Genomic DNA, 24,048 nt, shown 5'->3' on the forward strand with positions numbered 1-24,048 from the left:
ACGGGCGCATAATGCTAATTTTTAATCAATAGTTTTAAAATTTAATATTAATTTCTTCATCTCTTTTAATTATTTATTATTTAATCGTTTCCTACTATTATTTTATTATTTTACTATTTTACTCTTAGTTCAATATTTTCCTAGTTATCACATTATATTCACGTACAATAAATATGTTGTTGCTATTATTAATTATATTAACATTAACATTAACATTAACATTAATATTAATATTAATATTAATAATTTTATTATAATAACAACTGTTATTCGTAATAATTATTTTTATTTTCATCATTTTATTAGTTTATTAAACTTCTTAGTGCACTCACCAGGTTCCTACAAGTTACGTTTTCACCACAAATTAGGCTGCAAACAGCATCCCAGCAATGGTGACAGCCCCGAACAGCCCCTGTTTGCAGCACAGAGGGGTTGGGACCACCCTGAAAATTCCTGTGATGACGCCCAAATCCCTCATACACAGGTGCTCAAGCTCTCATCTCTTGGGAAGGATGCTGGGTGGGAATGTGCCACAGCAGGGAAATGTGGGAATATGTCATAGGTGGGAAGAGCTGTAGAGGTGGGAGCATCTGCTTTGATGGTGTTTCATAAAGCAAATTTTGCTTCAGAATTCAAAGCCTGATAAGGAGCATTTTGGATACCTAAAATGTTCAATAACCTTTTTTTGTTACAGAGGGTATTTTACTCCTCTGGAAGCAAAGGCTTGTATTTTTATAACGCATCTAGAAAGAAGATATTTCTGGCTAATTCCTTACATGGAACCAAGATGGAGTAAAAAGTGCACAATCTTTCCCTCTCCTACACAGGGAAAAAATATTCACAGGCAAAAAAAAAAAAAAACCTAAAAATAAATTTTAAAAAAGCTACTATGAGTGAGCTGGAAAAGAACCAGAGATTTGGGATGTGGGAAGGGAGATGAGAGAGAGCTGTGAGTTCTCCATTTGGCAAGGATGGGATGGGAGTCAGGCACAACAGCACTCCCTGGACCCCTCTGCACAAAATCCCCAAATCCTTTTCACATGTAGGGCAACAGAAAGTCGGCTCCCAGCTAGAGCATGAGTCAGAAGGAGGACAAAAATTCATATGATATTACAGGACAAGGAATTTGGGCATCATCCCCCTTCCTCCAGCAGCTCTCTCCCCTCTCCATGGCTCTTTTCCACTTCACAAATCACCACCCCCACGACATGAAAAGGAGCCTGAAAGCGAAACCCTGCCTGAATTAAAATCACAGTCGCTTCAAATTAGATCCACCTAGTAACTCTTGGCTTAGAAACTCCTAAATAACTGGAGCGGAAAGCTTCAACTCCTAAATAAGTGACCTGGATTTCAAAGGCACGAGCACCCAGCTGCTCCGAGGGAGGTCAGCTGGAAGAAGCACCATTACTATTTATAAGGCACTTTCATGCCGGGTGGAGGGTGGGGAGCAGGACAGCGCTAGGTGCACTCAGAGGATTATTTTTCGCCCTCTTAAATCGTGCTATGCCAAATCCCAGCTCTCTAAAAATAGCACCTGGACTGGTAAATAAGCTGTTGCTCACAGCTGCTGTGAAAGGAGCCCAAGGGGGTGCTTAGCTCAGCGATTTTTCAGGAAATTAAGTCACTGGTGCGGCCTGAATGTTGTCAGGAAGAGGTGCCAGCTCCTTGGGAGCCACCACAGGCACAGTGTGACATGGGACAGCCAGTGATGCTGTCCCACAGCCTCATTCTCTGTGTGGCAGAGTGTGGAGCGAGGAATCAACCAGTCAGTGTAGGCTGGAGGTGCTGCCATACATACCCCAACCAGAAGGTGGCAGATATTTAAAAAATGAGAAGGGACAGGGTATAAATGTATAAATGTATAAATGTATAAATGTATAAATGTAATGCCAGGGCTCAAAATCTGAAAGTCCTGGTGGTAGATAGGGAAAAAATTGACCTTGAGCATCCAAGGGATGAATGCAGCAGGTCCAGAGAGGTGGGAGAGGGAAGGGCAGTGCAAAGAGGGAAAGTCTGGGAGAAAAAGGGGAAAATCCCATTTCTGTGGGAATGGGACACCCACCTATTATGGTGTTTACAGCCTTCAAACTTCTCCAAAACACCAAAACTAAACCCTCTCAATTCCCTCCTTTGTTCCACTGCTGCTCCAACGTCAAACGCACCTAGCAACCCATCCTGAACAGTGGCATTAGGCTCTGGACACATCCCAAAAGAACAACTCCAGACTTAATTCTCCATCCCCTTTGGAAGAACCTACTGGTTACCAGCCAGCCTTCCCTGACATCTTCCCCCTGGCATCAAAATGCCAGCACCAGCAGTGACTGCTCTGGCAAGCCCCAACTCTGACTAAGCCATGATTCGTCCTCCTCTTTTCATGTCTTTATTTTCTGTATTTATTTGATTTCCTCTAAAGGAAACTTGGAAGGGAAGGACCTGTCACGTTCTTGCCTACGTCCAGTGCCACACGCATCGTCTCCTTTGGACGTGGCATGGGGTGCAGAGGGGGAGAGATGCCTGGTGGGATCCTGGTCACACATCCAGGAATTCTTTGCAGGGTTAGAATTTGGAGGGGGTGGCTGGGAGCTGTGTGTGCATCACTATATAGATGCAGCCACTCGTGTGCTCTGTTCATGTCAGGGCAGCTTCATCTACAGCAGTTTCCAGTATGGCCTTGGTTTCTCGGCCTGGAATGTGGGCACAAAGTTCACAACCACAGAATGGTTTGGGTTTAAAGGGATTTTCAAGGTCATCCAGTTCCACCCCCTGCCATGGGCAGGGACACCTTCCACTGTCCCAGGTTGCTCCAAACCTCATCCAGCCTGGCCTTGGACACTTCCAGGGATGGGGCAGCCACAGCTTCTCTGGGCAACCTGTGCCAGGGCCTCACCACCCCCACAGGGAAGAATTTCTTCCTAATATCCCATCTAAATCTACTCTCATCCAGTTTAATGCCATTCCAAAGTGCTCCCTACCCCGGGAGCTGCAAAAGTCAGGCAGCAGCTGTCCAGATTTTGTTAGTGCATTAACGACATTTTCTTGCAGCAGAGAAATTTATTCCTCTGGGCTGACCAAGGCATATTTATGTGGTTTTCAAAAAACACAAAACAAACAAACAAACAAAAACCAAACAAAAGAAACCAAAACAAACAAACAAAAACCCCAAAGCAAAATGCTAAATTTTGCACTTGCAAAAAAAATTTTTTTAAATAGTGGGATACTGAAGAAACCAAGAAAATTGTCTGCAATATTTTCGGGGAATTAGATGCTTTCAGAAAGGTCAGGAAGGAAACCAAGTGGTTGCCCCTCCTCTTGCCAGCTGGATGCTGAGTAGTTTTCTCTGCTGATGGCGCTTTCTTTGGAAGGACTTGAAAAAAAGCTGCTAAGGGTCAGGCTCATAGTGGGGAGGGTGATAAATGTCTGATTTTTATCAGGCTGATAAAAATGTTTGGATTTGGAGAGGCAGCTGGAGTTCACGGTCCTTTGTGCCTGCAGGTTTCAATCGCCTCCCTCGCCCCTCGCAGGTATTTCAGTTACAGGAATAAATAAACAAGGAGCAAAGTGTGAACTGTACCTGTATCACCAGGATATCACCGCTCCCTCTCCCTCATCCCGCCCAGGTCCTGATGCCCGGGGGGGAACACGAAGAGCTCCTGCATCTGTCCCTGTAATGGATCGGGGTGCTTCTGCCGTGGAAAGCAGCTTTTTCTTTCCTCTCCTCTAAACAAGTTGTGTTTCCTTCCTCATTCCTTGCCTCTCACCCCCTTGTTCTTGCAGTCTAACACTCCTTTTCCTCCTTCAGCCACATCGGGCAAAAAGGAACTGAAATCAGGCAAAATCATTTCTTCACGGTATAATTTGCAGACAGGGTTCCCCGCAGGGATTACGGGATGTTTCTCAGCATTGGGATTTACAGACCCCTACCCTGAAATCAGGGGAGAGCTCCTGGTCCCTCTGCAGCTGGGAGTGCTGGGCCCTGCCGGGGGTGCAGGATGCAGGCAGGGCAGGGAAAATCGCATGCCCCAGAGCTCTCCTTCTTTCCACCCACCAGAGCAGACACACGTTCTCCTGGCTGAGGACAAGCCGTGCAGTTTTTCAGCTTATTGCACCCTCTGATTGCACCTGACGTGCTCATGAGACTCCTTCCTTGGCCGGGTGTAAGAAATTCAGCTCATTGCTGACAGCAGCTGGGCACTGCGACACCACTGGAGCAAGACCCGGGCTGCCACACGCCTGCCTGTGGGTGCAGCCTGGCTTAAAGACAGCCACAAGCAGAGAAAGGGGGGAAATTCAACGGGGTTCAGCTTCTGACATTGAGAAACCAGGGCTGAGCCCCGGAGGGGGAAATCCCCACAGAGGCACAGGGCATTGCTCACCCCACAGTATCAGCCCCAGTCAAACATCGCACCCAGGGCTGACCTTTCCTGGCAGCCAAGGGACAGGAAAAGTCAGGAAGAGGTTGCAGAAATGCAGAATTCAGCCTTAATCAGCTGATTGCAGCTTAGGGAGCTCCCTGCTTTTGCCCAGCCCTCTGCTCTGAGCTCGCCGTGTGTTGTCACCATCACACTAGGAGCCAAGCAGGAATTCTTTCAAGAAGAGTAAATTCTTCCTGAAGTCAACCCTCTGCAAATTGTTGGGGTTTTTTAAATTTATTTTAATTTATAACCCTTCAGGCAGGAGGACAAGGGTTCAAACCTTGTTCGAGTGGTCCGACTTGTGCCCTAACTAGAGGTGTTTGGTTATAATTGGCTGAGTTAAAGCATTACAGCAAAGGAAATGGGAGAGTTGGAAATGCAATGCCTGGCTTTGATGAATATGGGGAAGAAGAAAGGATGAGAGCCTGGATTCAATCTCAATTCACCAAATTAAAAGCAAACTATTTCAAGGTTCCCTCCACTGTCCTCAGAGAGTGGATGCCTCCAACTGTGCTCAGGTCTTGGATGGTCCCCTGGGAAGACCCAGTAAATCCTAAGACCAAGGATAGGGAGATGTAAGATGGGTGTCCATCGGCCAGGACTGATGACCCCAAAGGAGCCTCCCAGACTGAGGTTCATATTTAAAATCCCAGGAAAGGAGGTTTATTTGTAATTTTAAAAAATAATTATATTCTGTATTTCTCAAAAAATATAATTTGGAAATACTGTTCTGAAGCTGCAAATATCCTTTGGAGCAGGGATATTTCTCAAAGCTGGCAGCTCTGCTCAGAAACAGGTCCAGGAGGATTGAGTAATGTCCTGTGAAAGTTCCCGACCTTGTAAGACTAGTGCAAAACAAAACTCACCCCATAAATGGGCTAAATCATAAAGATAATTGACTCCATAGGTTACAGAGAGGGTAGATTTAGGATAGATATTATAAAGAAATTCTTTACTGTGAGCGTGGTGAGGCCCTGGCACAGGTTGCTCAAAGAAGTTGTGCCATCCCTGGAAGTGTTCAAGGTTGGATGGGGCTTGAAGCAACCTATTTCTGTGGAAGGTGTCCCTGCCCATGCCAGGGGTTGGAACTGGATGATCTTAAATGTCACTTCCAAACCAGGCCATTCTGTGATTCTATGAAACACGGGGTCAGAGGGTAACTAAACAGCAAGAAGTTGGCATATTCCAGTCTCAGGAATTTATTACTGGTTCTCCTTGAAATAAAACCTGGCTGCAAAAGTTCAGGCTTGGTCCCAACAGCAAGGGTCAGAGGGTGCAGATCAGTCAGAGAGACAAAATTCAGTTTTTGGCATTTTTAGAGCTTCTGAAAAGACAATATTCACATGAGTCTGACATTGGGTTGAGCCTTCTACTCCCAGGTACTTTTAGTTGTGTGAAAGGAACACCTCCCTGTTTGCCCTGTTATTTTAAGGTGTGAAATTTCCCACTGAAAGTCCTGGGATTGATTTAGAGTAAATCCACAGGATGCTGAACTTGACTTTAGGTTACCTCATCCCTAATCAAGAGGCCACAACCACCTGCAACAAGGCACTGATGCAGCACAAAAATCCTGCTGGTCTGAGAGAAAAGTGTGTTTACAGGGCTATTCTGTCCCAGCTGCCAGATCAGATATTCCCTGTCCTGCTGCTGCCAGCAGAACTTGGCATGTGTTACCACAGTGCCTTCTCGGGGAAAATCAGCAGAATCACAGCCTTTTTCTCACACCTGAACAAGACCTAATTTGGGATTGTTGTGGTTTAACCCCAGCTGGGAGCTCAGCCCCACTCGCTCACTCCCCCCACAGCGGGATGGGGGAGAGAACTGGCAGGAAAAAGTGAGAAAACTCAGGGGGTGAGACACAAACCGTTCAATGGGTAAAGCAAAAGCCACGTGCACAAGCAAAGATAAACAAGGAATTAATTCCCCACTTCCCACAGGTGTCCAGTGATCCCCAGGAAAACAGGGCTCCATCGCATGTAGCGGTGGCTTTGGGAAGGCAAACACCACCACCCCGAATGTCCCCCCTTTCCTAAGCATGACAAAATGTGTTATGGAATATTTTTAGTCAGTTTGGGGTCAGCTGCCCTTGCTCTGTCCCCTCCCAAATCCTTGTGCCCCCCCAGCCTCCTTACTGGTGGGGTGAGGAGCAGAAAAACATTGCCTCTGTGTAAGCCCTGCTCAGCAAAACCACAAACATCTCTGTATTATCAACACTGTTTTGGTCACAAGTCTAAAACACAGCCGCAGAGCAGCTACTCTGAAGAAAATCAACCTGTCCCAGCCCAAACAGGCACAACGCTGGAAAGTGATGCAGCATTTTGGAGATCTGATGGGAAGAACACAGAATTCCAGCCCTCCTGCATGCACAGATTGTTATAGGATTTGTTTTTATGGAGGTTGAACCTCCCAACGACTGAAGTTGACTGTGCTCATGAAGAACTTAATTCCCAGCCCGGTGATGCACGTGGGTCTCTCCAGGTCTCCTGCCTGCAGGCGCCCAGTGCTGGATGTGAAACCCCCCGACGGACGATGAGTCTGTTCAGACCATTTACGGTGGAGGATGATCAGCCTCCATTCCCCTCCGGAAATCGCAGCCTGTCATTATCCCATGGACTTTGCTACTGAACTGTTTCCTAACTTCTCATTACCACCCACCTTTCATTAAGAACCTGGATCGTTATCTCATCATTGCAGGTTATTAAGTCAAACAATGGCAAAGGCTGTGGCCTTTCTGGGGCTGACTCACCTTCATTATGTAACAAGCCCGGGCCAGTGACAACCTCAGCATTGTCATGGTGACACAGAAGCGTCTAAAAAAGTTGTAGGCAATGATGTGCTGAAGCCAGATACCGCAGAGATGCTGGGGAATCTCTTCAAAGTAATGCAAAAAACCTAAAACATGAAGCTCTGGGGAAGAAAATGTGGTGGTTTGTATTTGTGATGATCAAGGAGGACGTGCTTGTAGGCAGCAGCGGGCAGCAGATTAATCACAGTCTAGGAAAAAGAGTATTTTTTTTTCTCAGGTCTCAACCCCCGCTGATAATCTGTTTGGCTCCTGGTACAGGGACTTTTGAAGCAGCATCCCAGAAGGATCTGCACTGCCTGGGAGGCTCAGATGGAAAGGTTCCCCTGAGGGATGCTGAGCAGGGAGGAGGCATCAAAGCTCAGCTCCTGCTGTTCTTCCTCCATCCACAGAAAAGCTGTGGGTAGAGTTTGGGAAGAATTTATGTAATTTCGAGGTGTCTACAAGGAATTGGTCACCTCTGACCACTTCTACCACCTGTGGAGAGAAATGAGTACCCACTTGCACTCAGAACGGTTCAGCTGCCATGCTGTGGGTGCTGACTGCAAACTGAGATGTGTCCTGGAGGAGTTTGTGTCCTCTGAGCACGGAGAGAACCTCAGAGCTATGCCCAAAACCATTCCATGCACATCTCAGTGCTCTCCAGCACGAGGCGACCCAAAACACAATTCCTTGTCCAATCCAGAGTCCCATGCAGGGAGGGAGAGAAGAGCTCTGGTGAGGAGCTGCATTTCAAAATCGTGTACGTGCCGAGCATCTTCCCACCCACACCTCACCTTTGTGAGCACGTCTGCCCTGTGGACAACCTGCTCATCCCTGCTTCCTCACAGGGCTGGGATGATCCAGACAATGGTTACCCAACAGTGGCCCACACACCTCAGCTCTGGCCAAGAAGAACCACTTTTGGGACCAGCACCACTCCTGGGGTTGAGCTGCTCCCTGGATCAGCCTCCCCAAGGGCTCCCCTCTCCATTCAGCTGGTGGAAACCACAAGGCATCCAGAGGTGAGGCCTAAGTGCCCCACTTTTCAACAGTGTTGCCATGTGCTTTTAAACCTGAGACCTGCAGGCATTGCTTTTAGGAGGTCTATGAAACACAAGTAAGAGGGAAAGTGTGTGGTCAACAAGCTGAAATTTAGAATGGTAAGGTTCAGTTTTGTTTTCATATCTTCTGCTGGAGCTCCCTACAGTCAAAACCTCTCTCAGGGAACCTCCAGTTTCCTAACACCACTCCTAACCGAGTTTTGGACCCAAATCACCGGAATCAGATCACACAGATTGCTGGAATGCAGAAGTTAAATAACCAAATTTCTTTATCATGGTTTTCTTAAAATTCTTCCACTTACAATGATTTTAATGCATTTAAGTCCTAGCAGATGATTTTCATTTGTGCATTTCATTTATTTTTTTCTATGCCATGAAGACCTGGCTGGGAAAGGAAAAACAAAAACTAAAATTGTTTAAAAATATCTACAGAATTTGTTTCTTCTGTCCCCGATATTTTCCAATCAGACATGAAAAATATTAATGGAAAATTTCTCTGGAATTTTGGGGCAAGCTGAAACAATATGGGGAGCTTGCTGCCAACATATTTTCTCAAATACATTTATATTTTCCAACCCGCAATGACAAGCTGCTAACAGCTCCTTGAGGAAAAAAAAAAGAAAATTGAGCTGAATGTTTTGATTTCTGCCCTGGAGTTTAACAGGGAGTAGCGAAGCAGTGTCTGGGTGCCTGGCAGGGGTCACAAGGAAAGATGCTGTGCTTCAAAGCACTTGGGAGGGCCTCAGTTTTCTCCCAAACAACTGCTGTTACTTGAGCTGAGAGACAGAGCCAGGAGGGGATGGCATAGGTGGAAGCACATCTTGGCCATTGATTGTGACTCGTCCTCACTGACTAACGATGGAGATGGGGGAAAACCACTTTTATTGTGTCTGCTTCAGCATTTCCAGCAACACCACTCATTAGGGAATCACAGAATGGTTTGGGTTGGAAGGGGCCATATAGCTTATCCAGTTCCAACCTCCCTGCCATAGGCAAGGACAGCTTACACTAGCCCAGGTTGCTCCAAACCCCATCAAACCTGGACGTGGACACTTCCAGAGATGGGGCAGCCACAGCTTCTCTGGGCACCCTGTGCCAGCACAAACTCTGTGCCACAAACAGGACACTTGTCAATCCTTGTAAACCAAACAAATGACCCCAGGACAGGGGCTCACCTTACATGTCCATCTCCCTGTGCTCCCTGCACGGCGCTGGTGGGTTCCTGTTCCCTGCACGTCCCCGGGCTGATGCCTGCAGTGACAGCACGGCCACAGCCAGGGTTTCACATTTCCCAGCTGTTTACCCAGAGCCCAGCCTGAATGAAAACAACTGCTAGACAGTCAACAAGAGATCTGAGGGCCACCTGACTCCTGGCCAGGCTTTCCTGCCAACTTCCCTATAAAGAGGGAGAGTCGGGCTTGGCAAGGAAGGCATGACCTTCCTTGGCTTCATGTTGTGTGTTTATTACCCAGGCTGGGACAGCCCCAGGCACCTGATTGACAGGCACCTTTCACCCACTGCTGGGTGAAGATGCTTGTGATGTCTCAGGGGTTCCATGGATGGTCACTGAGCCAGTGGGAGATACGGTTTGTACCCATGGAGCAGAGCCCAGAGCAGTTCCCAAACCTGCCAGCTACGTAAAAGCCAGGCCTTTCTGCAGCTGTGGCTAAGGGGGATCCCACCAGGATGGGTTTGGGATGAAGGTGGGGTAGCCAGAGGGTCACAGGAGCTGTAGTATCTGCAGGACATGCTTTGATCATGGATGCGCCGTGTCCTCTCCCTGTCCTGCCCTAATCACTGGTGTTCATTCCAGACCTGACCAACTGAATATCCCTAAAAACCCATCTCATGCAGGCTCAAGCCCACCCAGAGACTGAGCAAGCACAGCTCCCTTGGACACGTGCAGGAGCACACGCAACCACCCCGTGCCTGGCAGCCGCCAGTGCCTTCAGACGCCACTCAGAAATCTGGTCCTCTTGCATTCAGACAGAGCCAGTCATCGATGACAGGGGTGACTAAAGCTCAGCCCTGGCACACGCCAGCCTCATCCCACACTGCCTTGTCCCATCTTGTCTGCAGCCGGGCCGTTACCACCAGGCCACCCAACCCCATGGCTGCCAGCGCGGTGTGACAGCACATCCCAAGCCAGGCTGGAAAAGGTAACCTCAGGTCGTCCAGAATTCGGGCTAGTAAAGTCACATCCATAAAAGAACACTTCCCACCCTCATGCCTTCCACCTAATTGCTGCTGTTGCAACAGCCATACATGATTTAATGGTTTATTGCATTGTTCTTTTATTTACGGTGTAAATGTGTTGGACGTGATCAGTTTCTCAGCAGCTCAGCTGCACCCAAAAATTATGAAGACAAGAAAAAAAACCAGAAGTGATTTAAGGTTTAAGGGAAACAGGCTTTGCTGACTGTGTTCCTCCATGCACATGATCTTCACAGCTGGCAGGAGGTGGAAATCCATTCCCTGCCTTTGGCAAAGCCACCTTGGAGAAAAAAATAAACACAAAAGTCACTGCTGGGAGGTGCCTCTTCTGTCTCAACTCCTCCTGCTCAGCCTGGTTCAGCAACATGGAGATTTTGGTGGTGAAGGTACTGCTGAGTCCCTCTTCCCACCCCAAAGCCTTGTCCTCAGCCGTGAATGAGATCCAGCCCTCCAGCAAAAAACCTATTATTATTATTATTATTATTATTATTATTATTATTATTATTATTATTATTATTATTATTATTATTATTATTATTATTATTATTGATACTGTTTTTTCCAGAAATTTATTTTTCTTTATTTTGTTCTGAATGGGAATGTTATTTTGTAAGCATGGATCCATCCCTGGAGCACCTGGTGTTGGCATAAAGCCATCCCACATTCCTTTTGTGGAGGGGCTTTATCAGGCTGCCAAAGCCCAAGTCATAGCCTCAGCTACGTCCTACTGTTCCTGTGAGAAATCCCTGGCTAATAAGGAGGATTTCTAAGAAAATCACAGAGAAGGAGAAAAAAACAAGTCAAATCCTCAAATTTCTGCTCCAGCCATGTTCGAGTCTCCTATTGGCATTAACGTGGGGCACTTCCCTGGGTCATGCCTGGGATGAAGGCACGAGTTTCCGCCAAATAAATTTACATTGGTGACTGAGGAGCCTATATTTTGCAGTGCCCACCTGCATTTTTAGGGGTGGAAAAATTTGGTCCCCCAGGCAGAGAAATCAGCAGCTCCACCAGTTATTCCATCCCTCCCATCAGGACCCAGTGCAACCCATCCTCCTGTTTATCCCTCAGCAGAACCAGCCAGAACATCTCAGCTCGGGAGAGACCGAAACTGGGAAGCCACATCCCTCCTTGGGGCTCGTGGATTTGGGAGCAGGAGGCAAAACACCCCATTTTTCTCGCGGTACCACTGGGAGCAAAACACCCCCGATACTGGCGGGTCATCCTTGTTGTTTACCAGCCTCAGCTGCTCTCCGGCCATCCTGGAAATAGCTGGAAAGCCCAGCAGCAGCCGGCTCTCGCACGCTCCTTTCGCGTGTGTCCGGAGGAGGAGGCGCAGCTGCCGGCGGTCGGCCCAGCGGAGCCCGCAGCGTTTCCTCCCCGTGTCCATGTGGCCGGGGCGTGCACAGCCCGTGTGGCTTCCCGGGGCTGGCACGTGCTCCGGTGTCCCCGCTGTCCGCATGCCAGCAGGCCAATGAAATAATAAATGAACGGGTAAACAAGTTCAGCCCGCTGCCCTGGGAAAGGTTCTCCCCGCCTCAGGTCGGATAAACGAGCTCCAGAGGCGGCAGGGAGGGGGTAAATCAGGCTGGCTGAAGGGATTCAGCCGTGTAACAGCAGCCCTGCCGTGTGCCTGCCCAAAGAGAGCCCAAAGCGGGGCCGGGGCTGCACAAGGACACGGCAATACCTCCTTTTCCCCCGTGGATTTACCATCACCGTCCCCATCACCCCTTCCCCAGCAGCATCGTTTCTCCCCAAACCATTTCACAAGGCGACATTGGTCGGTCTCAGCTTTCCCCTCTGTCCTCACATAATCTTTTCCAGGAGAAAACTTTCCTTGATTTCCAACCCAAATCAACATCTCTCCAGGTGCGGTTTTTACACCCTGCTCCTGCCCACAGGGGCTGGTTTGGAAGCTCTGCACTGCACTACAATGAGGTCTGGACCGGTAACACCCTCCCCAAATGTACCTACACAGGGAACACACCTCAGGGTGCTCCGGCACAGCCAGGATTGGTGCAGAGAGAGCTGGATCCATGGATAAGAGCAGCTAAAGGCACTGTCAGCGCAGCCTCCAGCCCATCTCTGCACCCTCCTGTGCCTCAGTTTCCCCTGCCTCAATTGATAAAGCTGGAAATCATCCAATGAGGAGTAAGACACTGGGGAGAGGGGGAACAAAGAGGTCCCAGCAGTCAGTTCTGAATGAACAGCATTAGGTCCCTGGGAAAATTATTATCATTATTATTATTAATATATAAAAAAGAAAGCCCAATTCCGTGATGTTTTAGCAAGAGGGTGGCATACAAAATGCAGGAGGTTGGGTTTTCTGGACTGGATGGTTCTGGTTCCTCAGCACCAAGGCAGGGCACATCTCACTCCAGGCCCTGTTCTTTTGGGAAGAAGTTTAATCTGGGATGGGACATGGTGGGCAATACCAAGGAGATGTCTTCAGAATGGGGTATATGGGAGAGCACAAAATGAGAGTGATTTTGTTCTCCAGGAAGGAGAAGACTGTGGAATAGCTTTTGGCCTGGAAAAGGATGGCGTGGAGAAGGTAATAGCTGTTCTTTACAGCAAGGAATTATTTAAGGTTTATACAAGATATGCTGTCCCAGTATTAGTGGAATCCTAATACCTCTTGCCAGGACAAGGAATTCTCCAGGGGAAAACACAAAGGAAATCTAAATCTGTGTGGGTTTGATCTTGAGTCCCAGCTGGGGCCTGTGTCCCATCCCTTTTTTTTTTTCCCCAGCCTTAAAATGTAGTTATGATGGGGAATAGATCAGGTGCCCTGCAGAGTTGTGTGTGCCTGCACGCACGCACCAGGAAAACAGGGATCACACCTTGCCGGCTGCTGGTTTTGAAATCCTCCCACGTCCTCCATGAAAAACACCTGTGGTCATCTGATTTAAAGCCTTTGGAGCCGTTTTGTGCTGAGATCAATTTCTCCATCACAGAGGGTGTGTTAGGGAAAGCAGTTCTGCCAGCACAGACCCCCGCTGGCACAAGGATGGTCGGATGCTAGGTGGAAAAGGGGTCTGGGGGGTGTTGGTGGTGGGATTTGAGCACTGGGGTGAAGCCCAAGCCCAATCTGAGCTGCTTTCCTGTGTGACACTGCCACTGAGCCTGGGTTTCAGCTGGTGGCTGGAAATACAGCAATGGAGAGTCCTTCCCCATCCCTGCAGGAGGGAGGCAGGACACCAAAAGGAGGGGTTTTCCAGCATCCTGAGTTGCTTGGTGGGACGCTGACCCTGGCAGGGCAGGTTATAGGTGTGTCTGCCTGCTCCCAGGTTAGGACATGAGGATATACCTTCAATAGCTTCACATGGTTTAATTCCCAGACTCGGGAAGTCTGAGAGGTGCTGATAACCCATATCTCTCCCCACCAGCTGGTTTCTGGGGAGTGATAAGAACACAGAGTAGGTCTCAAAAATCCCACTGGACCTCACAGAGCTGCACAGCCCTTAGGAACCTCCTACAAATGTTTCTAGTGGAGTGGTGGTTCCAACCTGCAGCTGGTGGCAGCCAAGGTTGTCCCACCTGCCCACCACAGCCTGGCATCTGCCCCCCTGCACCAGCACCAGGAGACGTGGTGGGCTCTGCTGCTCGGTTGTTCATGACCCTGTGAGCACCAATGGAAACAAGACCGGGCATGGTGACCCTGAAATCCATTAAAAACTCCCTGTGAGTGGCCATAAATGCTAAAGAAAGTGCAAGGGCCAAGGGGCAGCGGAAAGGTCGTGCTCACGGAGGGCTTTCTTGGAAGTGCAGGGAGGTGTTGGGAGGGGTGTGATGGGGGCACAGACACCTGTTCTTTTGGGTCCTTTGGCTCAAGAGGCTGGTGAGGTGAAAGGGGATGAAATGAAACTGAGAGCCAGAAGGAAAATACCACAGTGAGCAACATAGGCCAGGGGGCAAAGCAGGACAGGAGGGGATTTCCAGCCTTCCAGGAAAGGTGTTCAGTGAAAACAAGGCAATGGTTTGACTCAGGCATGAGCCAGTGAGTCAGGAGAGCCAGGGCCAGTTCTGCCACACATTTCCTCCCTGCCCTTTGAGCAGACACCCACGGTGCTGCCGTCACCAGGACAGTCCCCACAGGGAGCTACAGCAGGCAGGATCCCCCTCAAGCAGCTCCTGACTCCTCACATGGCTTCTCTGCATCATGTGTACAGCCCATCAGTGCTTAAAAATCCTGTCCAGTACCTCTGACAGGAAATGCTGGATAAAAACTTTTCCAGGGCTGCCAGGAAGACACGACATCGAGGAGCGACGAGTGACGTGACCGGCAAAGGCAGCAGCATGTGAGTTTGCATGGAATTGCCAGCAAGCCAGAAAGCCTCCAGAAGTGACAAGATTATCCCTTCCAAAACCTGAAAAGAGCTGCAGAAAGGCAGTTCTCCACCTTTAGCTGTAACCATTCTGCAAAAGCAGTTTCCCATCAGGGGGTGTTGTAATCTGAGTCACTGCAGGAGCTGGGACAGCAAGGAAGTGCTCGGTGGAGCAGGGGACAGGCAGCAGAAATTGCAGTGCCGGGATGTGGCATAGTCTTGCCCTTTCCCTTCATGCTCACGGGCAAAAGGCACCTCTGCTCCTGCTAACAAGAGCCTCCTTGACCTCAGCAAGCAGAAATGAGACCAGGAAATGTCATAACTTCTGCTTACAGAACGTACAAAGCAGTGAGAACAGCAGGAGAGGGAGGGATTCTGCCCCACTCCGCTCTCGTGAGACCCCACCTGGAGCCCCGTGTCCAGCTCAGGGTCTCCAATATAAGAAGGATGTGAAGCTGCTGGAGCAAGTCCAGCGGAGGCCACGGAGATGCTCCAAGACCTGGACAACCTCTGTCATGGAGACAGGCTGGGAGAGCTGGGGTTGCTCTGGAGAAGGCTCGTGGGAGACCTTAGAGCCCCTTCCAGTGCCTAAAGGGAACCTATAAGAAATATGGGAACAGTTTTTTTAGCAGGGTCTGTTGCAACAGGACATGGGGTGATGCTTTTGAGGTGAAGGAGGGTTGATTTATATCAGAAATAAGGAAGAAATTTTTTATGGTGAGGGTGGTGAGACCCTGGCACAGGTTGCCCAGAGAGGTGGTGGATGCCCCCTCCCTGGAAGTGTTCAAGGTGAGGTTAGAGTGGATTTTGAGTAACCTCCTCGAGTACAAGGTGTCCTTGCCCTGTCAGAGGGTTTGGAACTAGGTGATCTTTTACATCCTTTCCAACCTGAATTGTTCTGTGCTTCTATCATCATGTGTTCCATCTCTGCTCGCTGGCTTTCAGTCTTATCTCCAGCTCCTTCCCAGCCAGCAGCCCCAGGATTTCATTTGTCCTTTGACAGATGACAAATGTCCTGCTCGCTGGCAATGTCCTGCCAGCTTATCACCTGCACACTCCCAGGCTTCCTTGCGTCAGCTGCAGTAATTAAATCATATTTTTCAGGAAGGGTACTTTAGGTGAAAGCTCCCAACACCTCCTGCCAGCAGAGCTGCAGCCACAGACAGGCCCTTGCCAGGGTAATGGCACTGCTTGGGGAGCAGGGCTCTCTCCAGTGCTCCCAGCTGATGCAGCAATGCTGGAAGAAATTAATTCCTGTCCTAAGCTCATAACTCCTGGCTGTCCTTGAGCATCCCTGCTAGAAAGACCTTTCTTTAATATCTGAAACTGCCAAATGCCTTGCTAAATGGCAGCTGTTATACAAACATGAAGTGCAGATCCTGGGGCAATGCCACTGGCTGTGATGCCCAAGGAGAAAGGAGGCAGAACAGAGCCAAGACAACCAGGATTTCACACAGACCTCTCAGGAAGACACGGGAAAGTGATGCCAAAGCTGCAAGTAGTGAGAAACCGGCAAAGACAGGGTGGAGTTTGCATTTGCTCCACAGGGTGCTCCATTTCCACATGCAGGGGTGTGCAAAGACAGCTGAGAGCCTCCAAAATGCTCATCTCAAAGGCTCCCTGTGCCTCAAGCTACCAGGGGTTTGCAGAGCAGCAGCCCTTGGGCAGAGCCTCCTCTTTGCACCCTGCATCAGGGTGGCTGTGAGGAAGCCCTGAGGTGAGATGCTGTTCCCAAAAGGCTTCCAAAGTAAAGGCTCAGCCTCCTTGCTGAGCTGCCTGGAGCCTCCATATTCTTCTGGGAGGGTCAGGAACACAGCCAGATTCCAACCCAGCTGAAGCCACCACCTTAAGCAAGGCTTTTTATGCACCAAGTTGAACTAGAAGGAAAATATCTTCATGCCTAACTCTCCTGTAAACTAAGGATGTACACAGCTTGCTGTGGGCAGCTTTTGAAGGGCAGCCACAAGGCCATGCTCTCCACAACCCTCCTGCCTGGTGGCTTATGGATGTGCTCCTGGGAAGCCCAGGCAGCCCAGCAGCAGCCACTGAGCAGTGCTCCAGGCAGGGCTGGTGATGTGGGGTCCCACCAGCCCAACGGGATGCTCTGAGCTGGGGTTAAAGTTTGCGGCCGGGTCACAGCACTGCTAAGCCACCACTAAACCATGTACCCAAGTGCCACATTTACATGTCTTTTAAATTCCTCCGGGGATGGTCACTCCACCACTTCCCCAGGCACCACTTTTGCAGTCCTTGACAACTGTTGTGGTGACAAAATTTCTCCTAAAATACACAAGCTGTGGACAAAACCCATCCCCACTGGCCTCTGCCATCTCAGACTCTGGAGCTGCAGGCTGATGCACGGAGCAGCTGAAAGCTGCTCTGGCACTTCAAGGTTGACCTCTAGAGGAAGTTTGTAGACAGACGAGCTGCGACGGTGGCACAATGGCTGCAGGACCGAATTGGCGAGGATTTGCAGGTCAGCTGTGGCCCACGTGTCTGGCAGCGATGACAAGCACAGCACGGTGTCCCAGCAAAAGGGTCCTCCCCAGTTTAGGTGTGCTGGGCAGGGCCGCATGGAAAAGCATCAACTGCTGCAAATCCACCATGTGTCCCCAAGTGCTGCAGACCTGCCCGTCATTTCTACCCCTGCTGGGGCTGCAGCTGGGCCACGGGAGCTGCCCTCCAACAGGGGAAATTCCCCCGGTCTCTCCCTGCTTCCCACTAAGGGCTCAGCGCTTTCAAAGCGTCATACTCTGCTTTCCTCCCACCGCCCACCCCCAGCACCTCTCCCTCTTCTCCAGATTAATCCGTTTATCACCTAAAATTAAATCGAGCCCTGCAGTCTGCTGCGCTGTCAAGATGCGAGGGTGTGAACCACATCACGCTCCGCTGAGCCTTAAAAGGCAACAGAAACCTCGGCGCCGGAGACACGGGTTCTGTGAGCATCACCGCGGGCGATGCCTCACCCCCGAAACACCCTCCCCAGAGCAGGGAGAGGGGACAAAAACAACTCCAGCCCTCTCCGCGCCAATTTCATTCCCTCCCTGCTGCCCTTCGATGCCATGCCAGTCCCAGCGGGTGACATCTCGGTCCCTGCCCCAGCACAGGACTGCCCGCTGGCCAAAGCACCTGTGTGCGATGCTGAGCAGCACCTTCTCCCCGTGTCCTTGCACGTCCCGACTTAACCCTGCCTCCCCTGGCTTTTTTGACTCACGGAGAAGACTTTTTACCTTCCATTTCCCCACTCAGTAGAGCTGGGAAAAGGGACCACCACAAGCATCCCACTCTGTGTCCCACCGTGCCCGCACTTCCCTCTGGAAAGAGGAGGAGGTGACATTTAAGAGTCTCTGCTTCACAGCGGCTCGGAGAGGATGGAAAACTCATCCACAGCAGCACAGGAGCACCCATCAGAGCTTTAGGTCCCATATTGGGTGCTTCTTGCCCACACCGCCAAGCCAGGGGGTGGCAAGTGGGGATTTCTGCCAGCTGCTGGGATGGAGCTCTGTGGAAAAGAGATGGTTTGGGGCGCAGATCCGAGGGCACCACGGCACGGAAGGGGCTTGCGCAGGTGAGGTACCCTCCTCAAAAGCTGCTTTACCTCCCCAGTCTCTGCTCCCAGCCCCTCAGCCGAGCACCTCCCAAGGACACAAATGCTCGCAGGTCGCCAGTTCTCAGACTGCATCGCCCCAGCCAGCCCCCAGCAGCACCCCCTGCCCAGAAACATCCTGCTGCCTTCCGTCCTCAGCCCTTGCACCGCCCAGAGCAGCTCATTCCCCTCGCCCGGGAACAGACGAAGAACCCCCCAGGGAGGGCGGAGAGGGGACAGTTGCCCTTACCAGGCTGCACAGAAACACGCACACGCACCCCACACACAACCTCAGGGGTGTCCCCCATCCTCCCCCTGAGCCGGCGGTGCGGCAGAGCCGGGCACAGCTCGGTGCTCCCATCTCCCATCCCTGCAGCAGGCACAGCCCGGGCCACGGACCCATCCCTGGATCCCCAGGTCGGTCCCGGCGCTGCGGGGGAGCATCCCGGGATGCTGCCCACCCATCCAGCCCTACCTTTGCGGAACGGCATGGAGCGGGAGGAGGCAGGGCTGCGCTCGGACTACTGGGTTCCGCGAACGCTTCCTCTTAGATATATAAATATAAAATATGTATTTCTTCTGTATCTCTGTTTCTTTCCTTCCTCCTCCTTCTTCTTTCAGAAGGAAACGGACATACTTGGGCAAAGCCCGGCAGAAACCAGCGTCATTCCGAGGGTGGCACTGCAGAAGGGAGGAAGTTCTTGCAGTTTCAGAGCTTTTAACCCTTCACTTCCCGGAGACAGCAGAGCTGGGAGGGAGGTGACAGGAACAGGACAAGGAGCTGGTGGCCTTAGAAAGGGGTGGAAGGTACCGGGACAGGGTTCTTGAGTTTATGTGTGGTGGGGTTTTTTTTTGTAGGACCAGTACAGAACTGAGTGTAATGGATGTGAGTGTGAAAATGGAATTTGGGCCTCCTGCATCACTTATGCAATTTCTGAACTCATCAGAGCACCAACCCCATCTTCTTTGTGGTGGCACTGGGACAAGCTGGGAACACACACTTGCTTCAGAAACAAAGGTGTCAGAAATTCAGATCCCCCTGTTCAGCATCTCCTGCCCTTGCACAGGCAATTGGGAGTTCAGATCCTGCTGTGCTGGATCCTGAGGATGAGCAAATACCCTTCTCCTGGCATCACAGGGCTGGGATGAGCCATCAGCTTTGGAAAAGCATCAGGTCTGTGTGCGTGTCAGCCTGGGAGCTCTCTGGAGCTCGGGTTGCAGCAGGAGGTGAAGGTGGAGCATTTGAACTGGGGAGGGTTGTTTATTTTTACTGTGCTTCCTTCATGCCCTCCCTGGAAGTAGAAAGAGACATTGGCTTGGAGGTAGTTCAAGAGAAACTCTTTGAACTGTGCATGACTGGACCCCATCCTTTCCCCGTGGTGCTTGCCAGCGATACCATGAGCTCCACGCTGTGTCTCTGCTCCCTGCAAAACTGGACTCCTCCTGGAGTCAACAAGACTTTCCTCAAACCATCCCTTGTGTGGTCTAAAGCCTCCCCATCCATCTCCTGCAGGCTCCAGCCCCATCCAGACCACCTCAATGCTCCAGGTGAGTGTTCTTCATCCTCCCCAGGGTAAAGTCTGCCAGGTTTGGCTTAACCCCCACTGGAGAAACCTGTTTAAGCCAGTGGGTGAGGAGCACTCCAAAAAAACACCCCCCAGGCTGTTATGAGAGCTGTGGCTGCAGCAGGGATGGCAGGGACAGGGACATCAATGTCTTACATGGCTTTGCTGCCTCTGTCCTGCTCAGGGAGTGTTGGCTGATGCACGTGGAGATGTTCCTGAGGCCCAGCACCATGTGAGGAACAGAAGTGCTCAAGATTTGATGGCACGGGCTGCTGGGCTTCTTCCAGTGACTGGAACCAGTTACAGCAGCTGGTTTATGCCCTGCCCCTGGGAAACACAGCAGGACAGGCTGGGGGTCTGCCCAAGCTAATTGAGCAGGCAACCATTTCCTTGGGGAAAAATCATCTAAAAATGGAATTTCCCAGGATGTTTAGTAACCTTAAAGGGCCAAAGGCTGGAAAAATTTAAGGCAGGTGGAAGGGAAGGACACCCCAGTCATGCCCAAGGCCAGGGCACCATGACCCAGGAGCTCTGTTGGTCCACCTCAGCTCTAACCCAGTCCTCTGCTCTGGCAAAAGAGTGAAATTCCTTGGAGTGATGAGCTTTCAGCTCTCTACAAAACACAAAACCAGATTTTTACAGTTTTATGTCCCAGGATAAATGCAGATTAGCAGTTCATCTCCAGAAGGGTATTTCCAGCTCATGATTCCAAGGCTTGGCAAAAGAAACTTAATCCAATATACTCAGAGTTAGACCCAAAATGAGTGTCTTACCAATCAAATCCATGTTTGGGTGCTCATGTCCAAGTTTGTTGTCCATAACATCCTGCTCAGTGCCTGCACACCTTGGAAGGGGCTTAACTCCTCGGATGTTTTTTTTCTGCAACACTGATCTTGCCTGGACAATGCAACTTCAGCTCCAAAAACTGCCCAGCTGGAGCATCCCAGAGTTTCATAGTTGCAACCAAGACATGTATTAGAGGATGATGGTTCAGGTCCACATTAAGGTGCTTCTGTCACCTGGTCCTTGCCCTGGGATTTGCTCCAGTTATTCTGTGCATTGACCTAGAAAGATCTCAGATGGGACTGTCCTTGCTGTCCACACATCTGCTTTCCATTTTCCAGAAAATTCCAGAAACCAGCTTCCAAGGAGTCAGAGCATCATTCCCTAAATCAGATACTGTTGGGTCTCACCCACAGAAAGCACCTCAGGCATCTCAGTAGTGCCAGGCAGTTTAAAGAAGCAGAGAAGATTTCAAACATGATATATGGGGATCTTCACCCCTTAGTCACAGTTCAACAGCATTTCTGTCTGGCATCTAAAAAGAACAACATAAAAGTAAAAATAGTCATAATTAAAAGAATTACTGAGAATCAAGGTGGTCCCAAAATAAGATTCAGATGAAACTAAACGAACTGTGGTCCAGGACAGTGAAATCAGAGCATCTCTCCTCCTGGCAGAGCACAAATGCCAGGCTGCATGGCCAGAGAGGCTGGCAGTGGCTCAGCATCACTTGAGGTTTTCAGAACAGGTTGGGCAAACACGGTGGGAAGGGTTTCAGCCAGCACTGATTGTGCCCCAGGGGTGAGGGATGGTCCAGAAAGCTTCCTGGGATCTTCTCAAGTGCTGGTTTCTGTGGGAGAGGCACTTGGAGCCTCAATGGTTGCTACCAGCGCTCCCAGCCGTGTCCTGTAGGAAGCTGTCTCCAAAGGAAACAAAAGTATAATTTAATGGCTAATATTTCAGGGGGGTTGTTTAGTTGGAACTGACCTGGAAAAGGGTCCTTTTACTGCTCTCCCAGGTTTAGGCTGCATATTTCATAGAATCCTAGGATGGCTTGGGTTGGAACGGATCTTAAAGCTCATCCAGTTCCAACCCCCCGCCATGGGCAGGGACACTTTCCACTATCCCAGGTTGCTCCAAGTGCTGTCCAGCCTGGCCTTGGACACTTCCAGAGATCCAGGGGCAAGCACATATTCTCTGGACAATCTGTGCCAGGGCCTCAGCACCCTCCCAGGGAAGAATTTTTCCCTCAACTTCATCCTTAAGCCCAGAAAAACCTCTTTATCCAGGATGGAGATTTAATTTGCCTTCCCCACCTTGCACTGAATCCATCTGTGTGCGCAATCAGGCTTTGCATCAAGGGGCACAGGGATGAAATGAGCTGCCCTGCACATCCCCAGCCAGGAAATCAGTATTGAACTGGTCTCCCTTTCCAGTTAGCGAGATAATGGGTGGGAGCAGTGTGAGACAGGAATGTCAGTGCTTTTAGCCTGAGAATCAGTCACAGGGATCTCCTTCACTGCAGGGCTAGTACTCTACAAGCAAATAAGAATGCAAACAACTCCTTTGAAATATTTATAATATTTGGAATGACTTGCATGGCACAAACCCAAGGAAGACGAGGGTGCTGGGAATTGCTGGGTACACCAGGGGATCTTCTTACATGATTGATCTGGCTTGCAAAGTTCTGTTTTGTCCTTTTATAATACATCAGAGTGCTCAGGCAGGCTCTTTTCCTCCTCCCCTGGGTTACACATTGCCTGAAGGTGCTGCTTTCCCCATCAGCATCAGGCCCCTTTTCCCACTGCTCAGCTGTTCCCTGGCTGAGCTGCTGCAGTCACACCTAAGCCAATCTTCAAGGTGACCAGGCACGTACATCAGAGTGCTCAGGCAGGCTCTTCTCCTCCTCCCCTGGTTACACATTGCCTGAAGGTGCTGCTTTCCCCATCAGCATCAGGCCCCTTTTCCCACTGCTCAGCTGTTCCCTGGCTGAGCTGCTGCAGTCACACCTAAGCCAATCTTCAAGGTGACCAGGCACTGACCATTACACTTCTGTTTTCAGCCCGTGCTCAGGTTTTCAAGGCTTTTGCTGATCTCCCCACACTCCAGCAGCCAGACACTGGTGCCCAGCTCCCTTTCTCACAATGAGCTCTCCCCACATGCTCTCCCCACATGACCACCAGCCTGATGCTTCAGCCTTGCAGATTTAGCAGGGGAAAGTTGCAGAGAGGCTCGTGGCCTGTTCCTGCTGGGAGAACAGAGAACACAGCCGGGTCATCAGGGCTTAAGATGCAGAAGGGACTGGGAACAGTGAGCTTTTGGAGAGTTTACAGCCAACCCCCCCTTGTACACTGTAGCCTGACCTAGGGAGATTACTTTTATTAACCTCTGGTATTAGTGCTGCTATCTTCATATCACAAAGATTAGGTGCTCTATAAAGGTGTGGAGACAAGATTGGATTAGAGAGATGCAGGTCAAAGACTTGGGACAAGGACAAATGGCTTTAAACTAACAGAAGGCAGGGTTAGATTAGAGATAAGGAAAAAATTCTTCCCTGTGAGGATGCTGAGGCCCTGGCACAGGTTGCCCAGAGAAGCTGTGGCTGCCCCATCCCTGGAAGTGTCCAAGGCCAGGCTGGACAGGGCTTGGAGCAACCTGGGATAGTGGAAGGTGTTGGAATGATCTTTAAGGTCCCTTCTAACCCAAACCATTTTGTGACCAGGTGCTCTTGGTGCCTTGCACAGCTCCAGATCCTGGTCTCCTGTTCTGCACAATTTTCAGCTTTTGGGTTTTGGAGAGAAAGAACTAGACAGTGTTTCCCAGGGGTGATCTGCAGGCAGTAGTTACTGCAGCTGCCAGGTACAAACCTTCCTGGCTTCTCTGCTGCTGCCAGCTCCAGCAGGCTTCTAAATTTGATTCTGCTCTTTCCATGCAGGAAACTCAGTTTCCCTTCTCCATTGATTTCTGTGGCTTTGAACTGCTACCACACACCCACCTGGCACTGAAGAGGAAATGTCACGTTTGGAGGAACATCTGCATCCTTCTTCTGATTCATCAAGAGTGACAGATAATCAATTCTATTTCACACAGTCCAGGATTGCTAAGGCAAATCCTTGCCATGCAGTTAACTCCCCCCTTTTTTTTAAAAACAGGAAAAAAAAGGATGTATTGATTTTATGATGCCAACACCATTATTTTTTAACATAAAAGCTGATAGCAGCCTCAAGTTTCCAGGCTTTTATGTTCCCCAACACTGCAGGAAAAGCAAAACCCATCAGGCTTTGCCCATGAATAAATCAGCCTGCTGGATAGAA

At 50.0% G+C, this 24,048-nt stretch overlaps 1 protein-coding gene across 6 annotated transcripts in view; it reads right to left on the reverse strand.

Moving 5' to 3' along the window:
• PFKFB3 (6-phosphofructo-2-kinase/fructose-2,6-biphosphatase 3) overlaps positions 1-19,053 on the reverse strand; it is a 38,432-nt gene extending 19,379 nt beyond the window's left edge. For 5 of the 6 annotated variants that reach the window (XM_017740408.1, XM_017740409.1, XM_008638394.2 and 2 more), the window contains exon 1: positions 18,862-19,053. In XM_017740408.1, coding sequence (XP_017595897.1) covers positions 18,862-18,877 — 16 coding nt within the window. In that variant the 5' untranslated portion in view covers positions 18,878-19,053. The remainder of the gene's footprint in view (positions 1-18,861) is intronic. The other variant, XM_008638393.2, reaches the window with a different exon arrangement.
• Positions 19,054-24,048: the final 4,995 nt, after the last annotated feature.

The sequence above is a fragment of the Corvus brachyrhynchos genome, unplaced genomic scaffold (genome assembly GCF_000691975.1).
Source record: "Corvus brachyrhynchos isolate BGI_N302 unplaced genomic scaffold, ASM69197v1 scaffold307, whole genome shotgun sequence".
NCBI classification, from domain to species: domain Eukaryota; kingdom Metazoa; phylum Chordata; class Aves; order Passeriformes; family Corvidae; genus Corvus; species Corvus brachyrhynchos.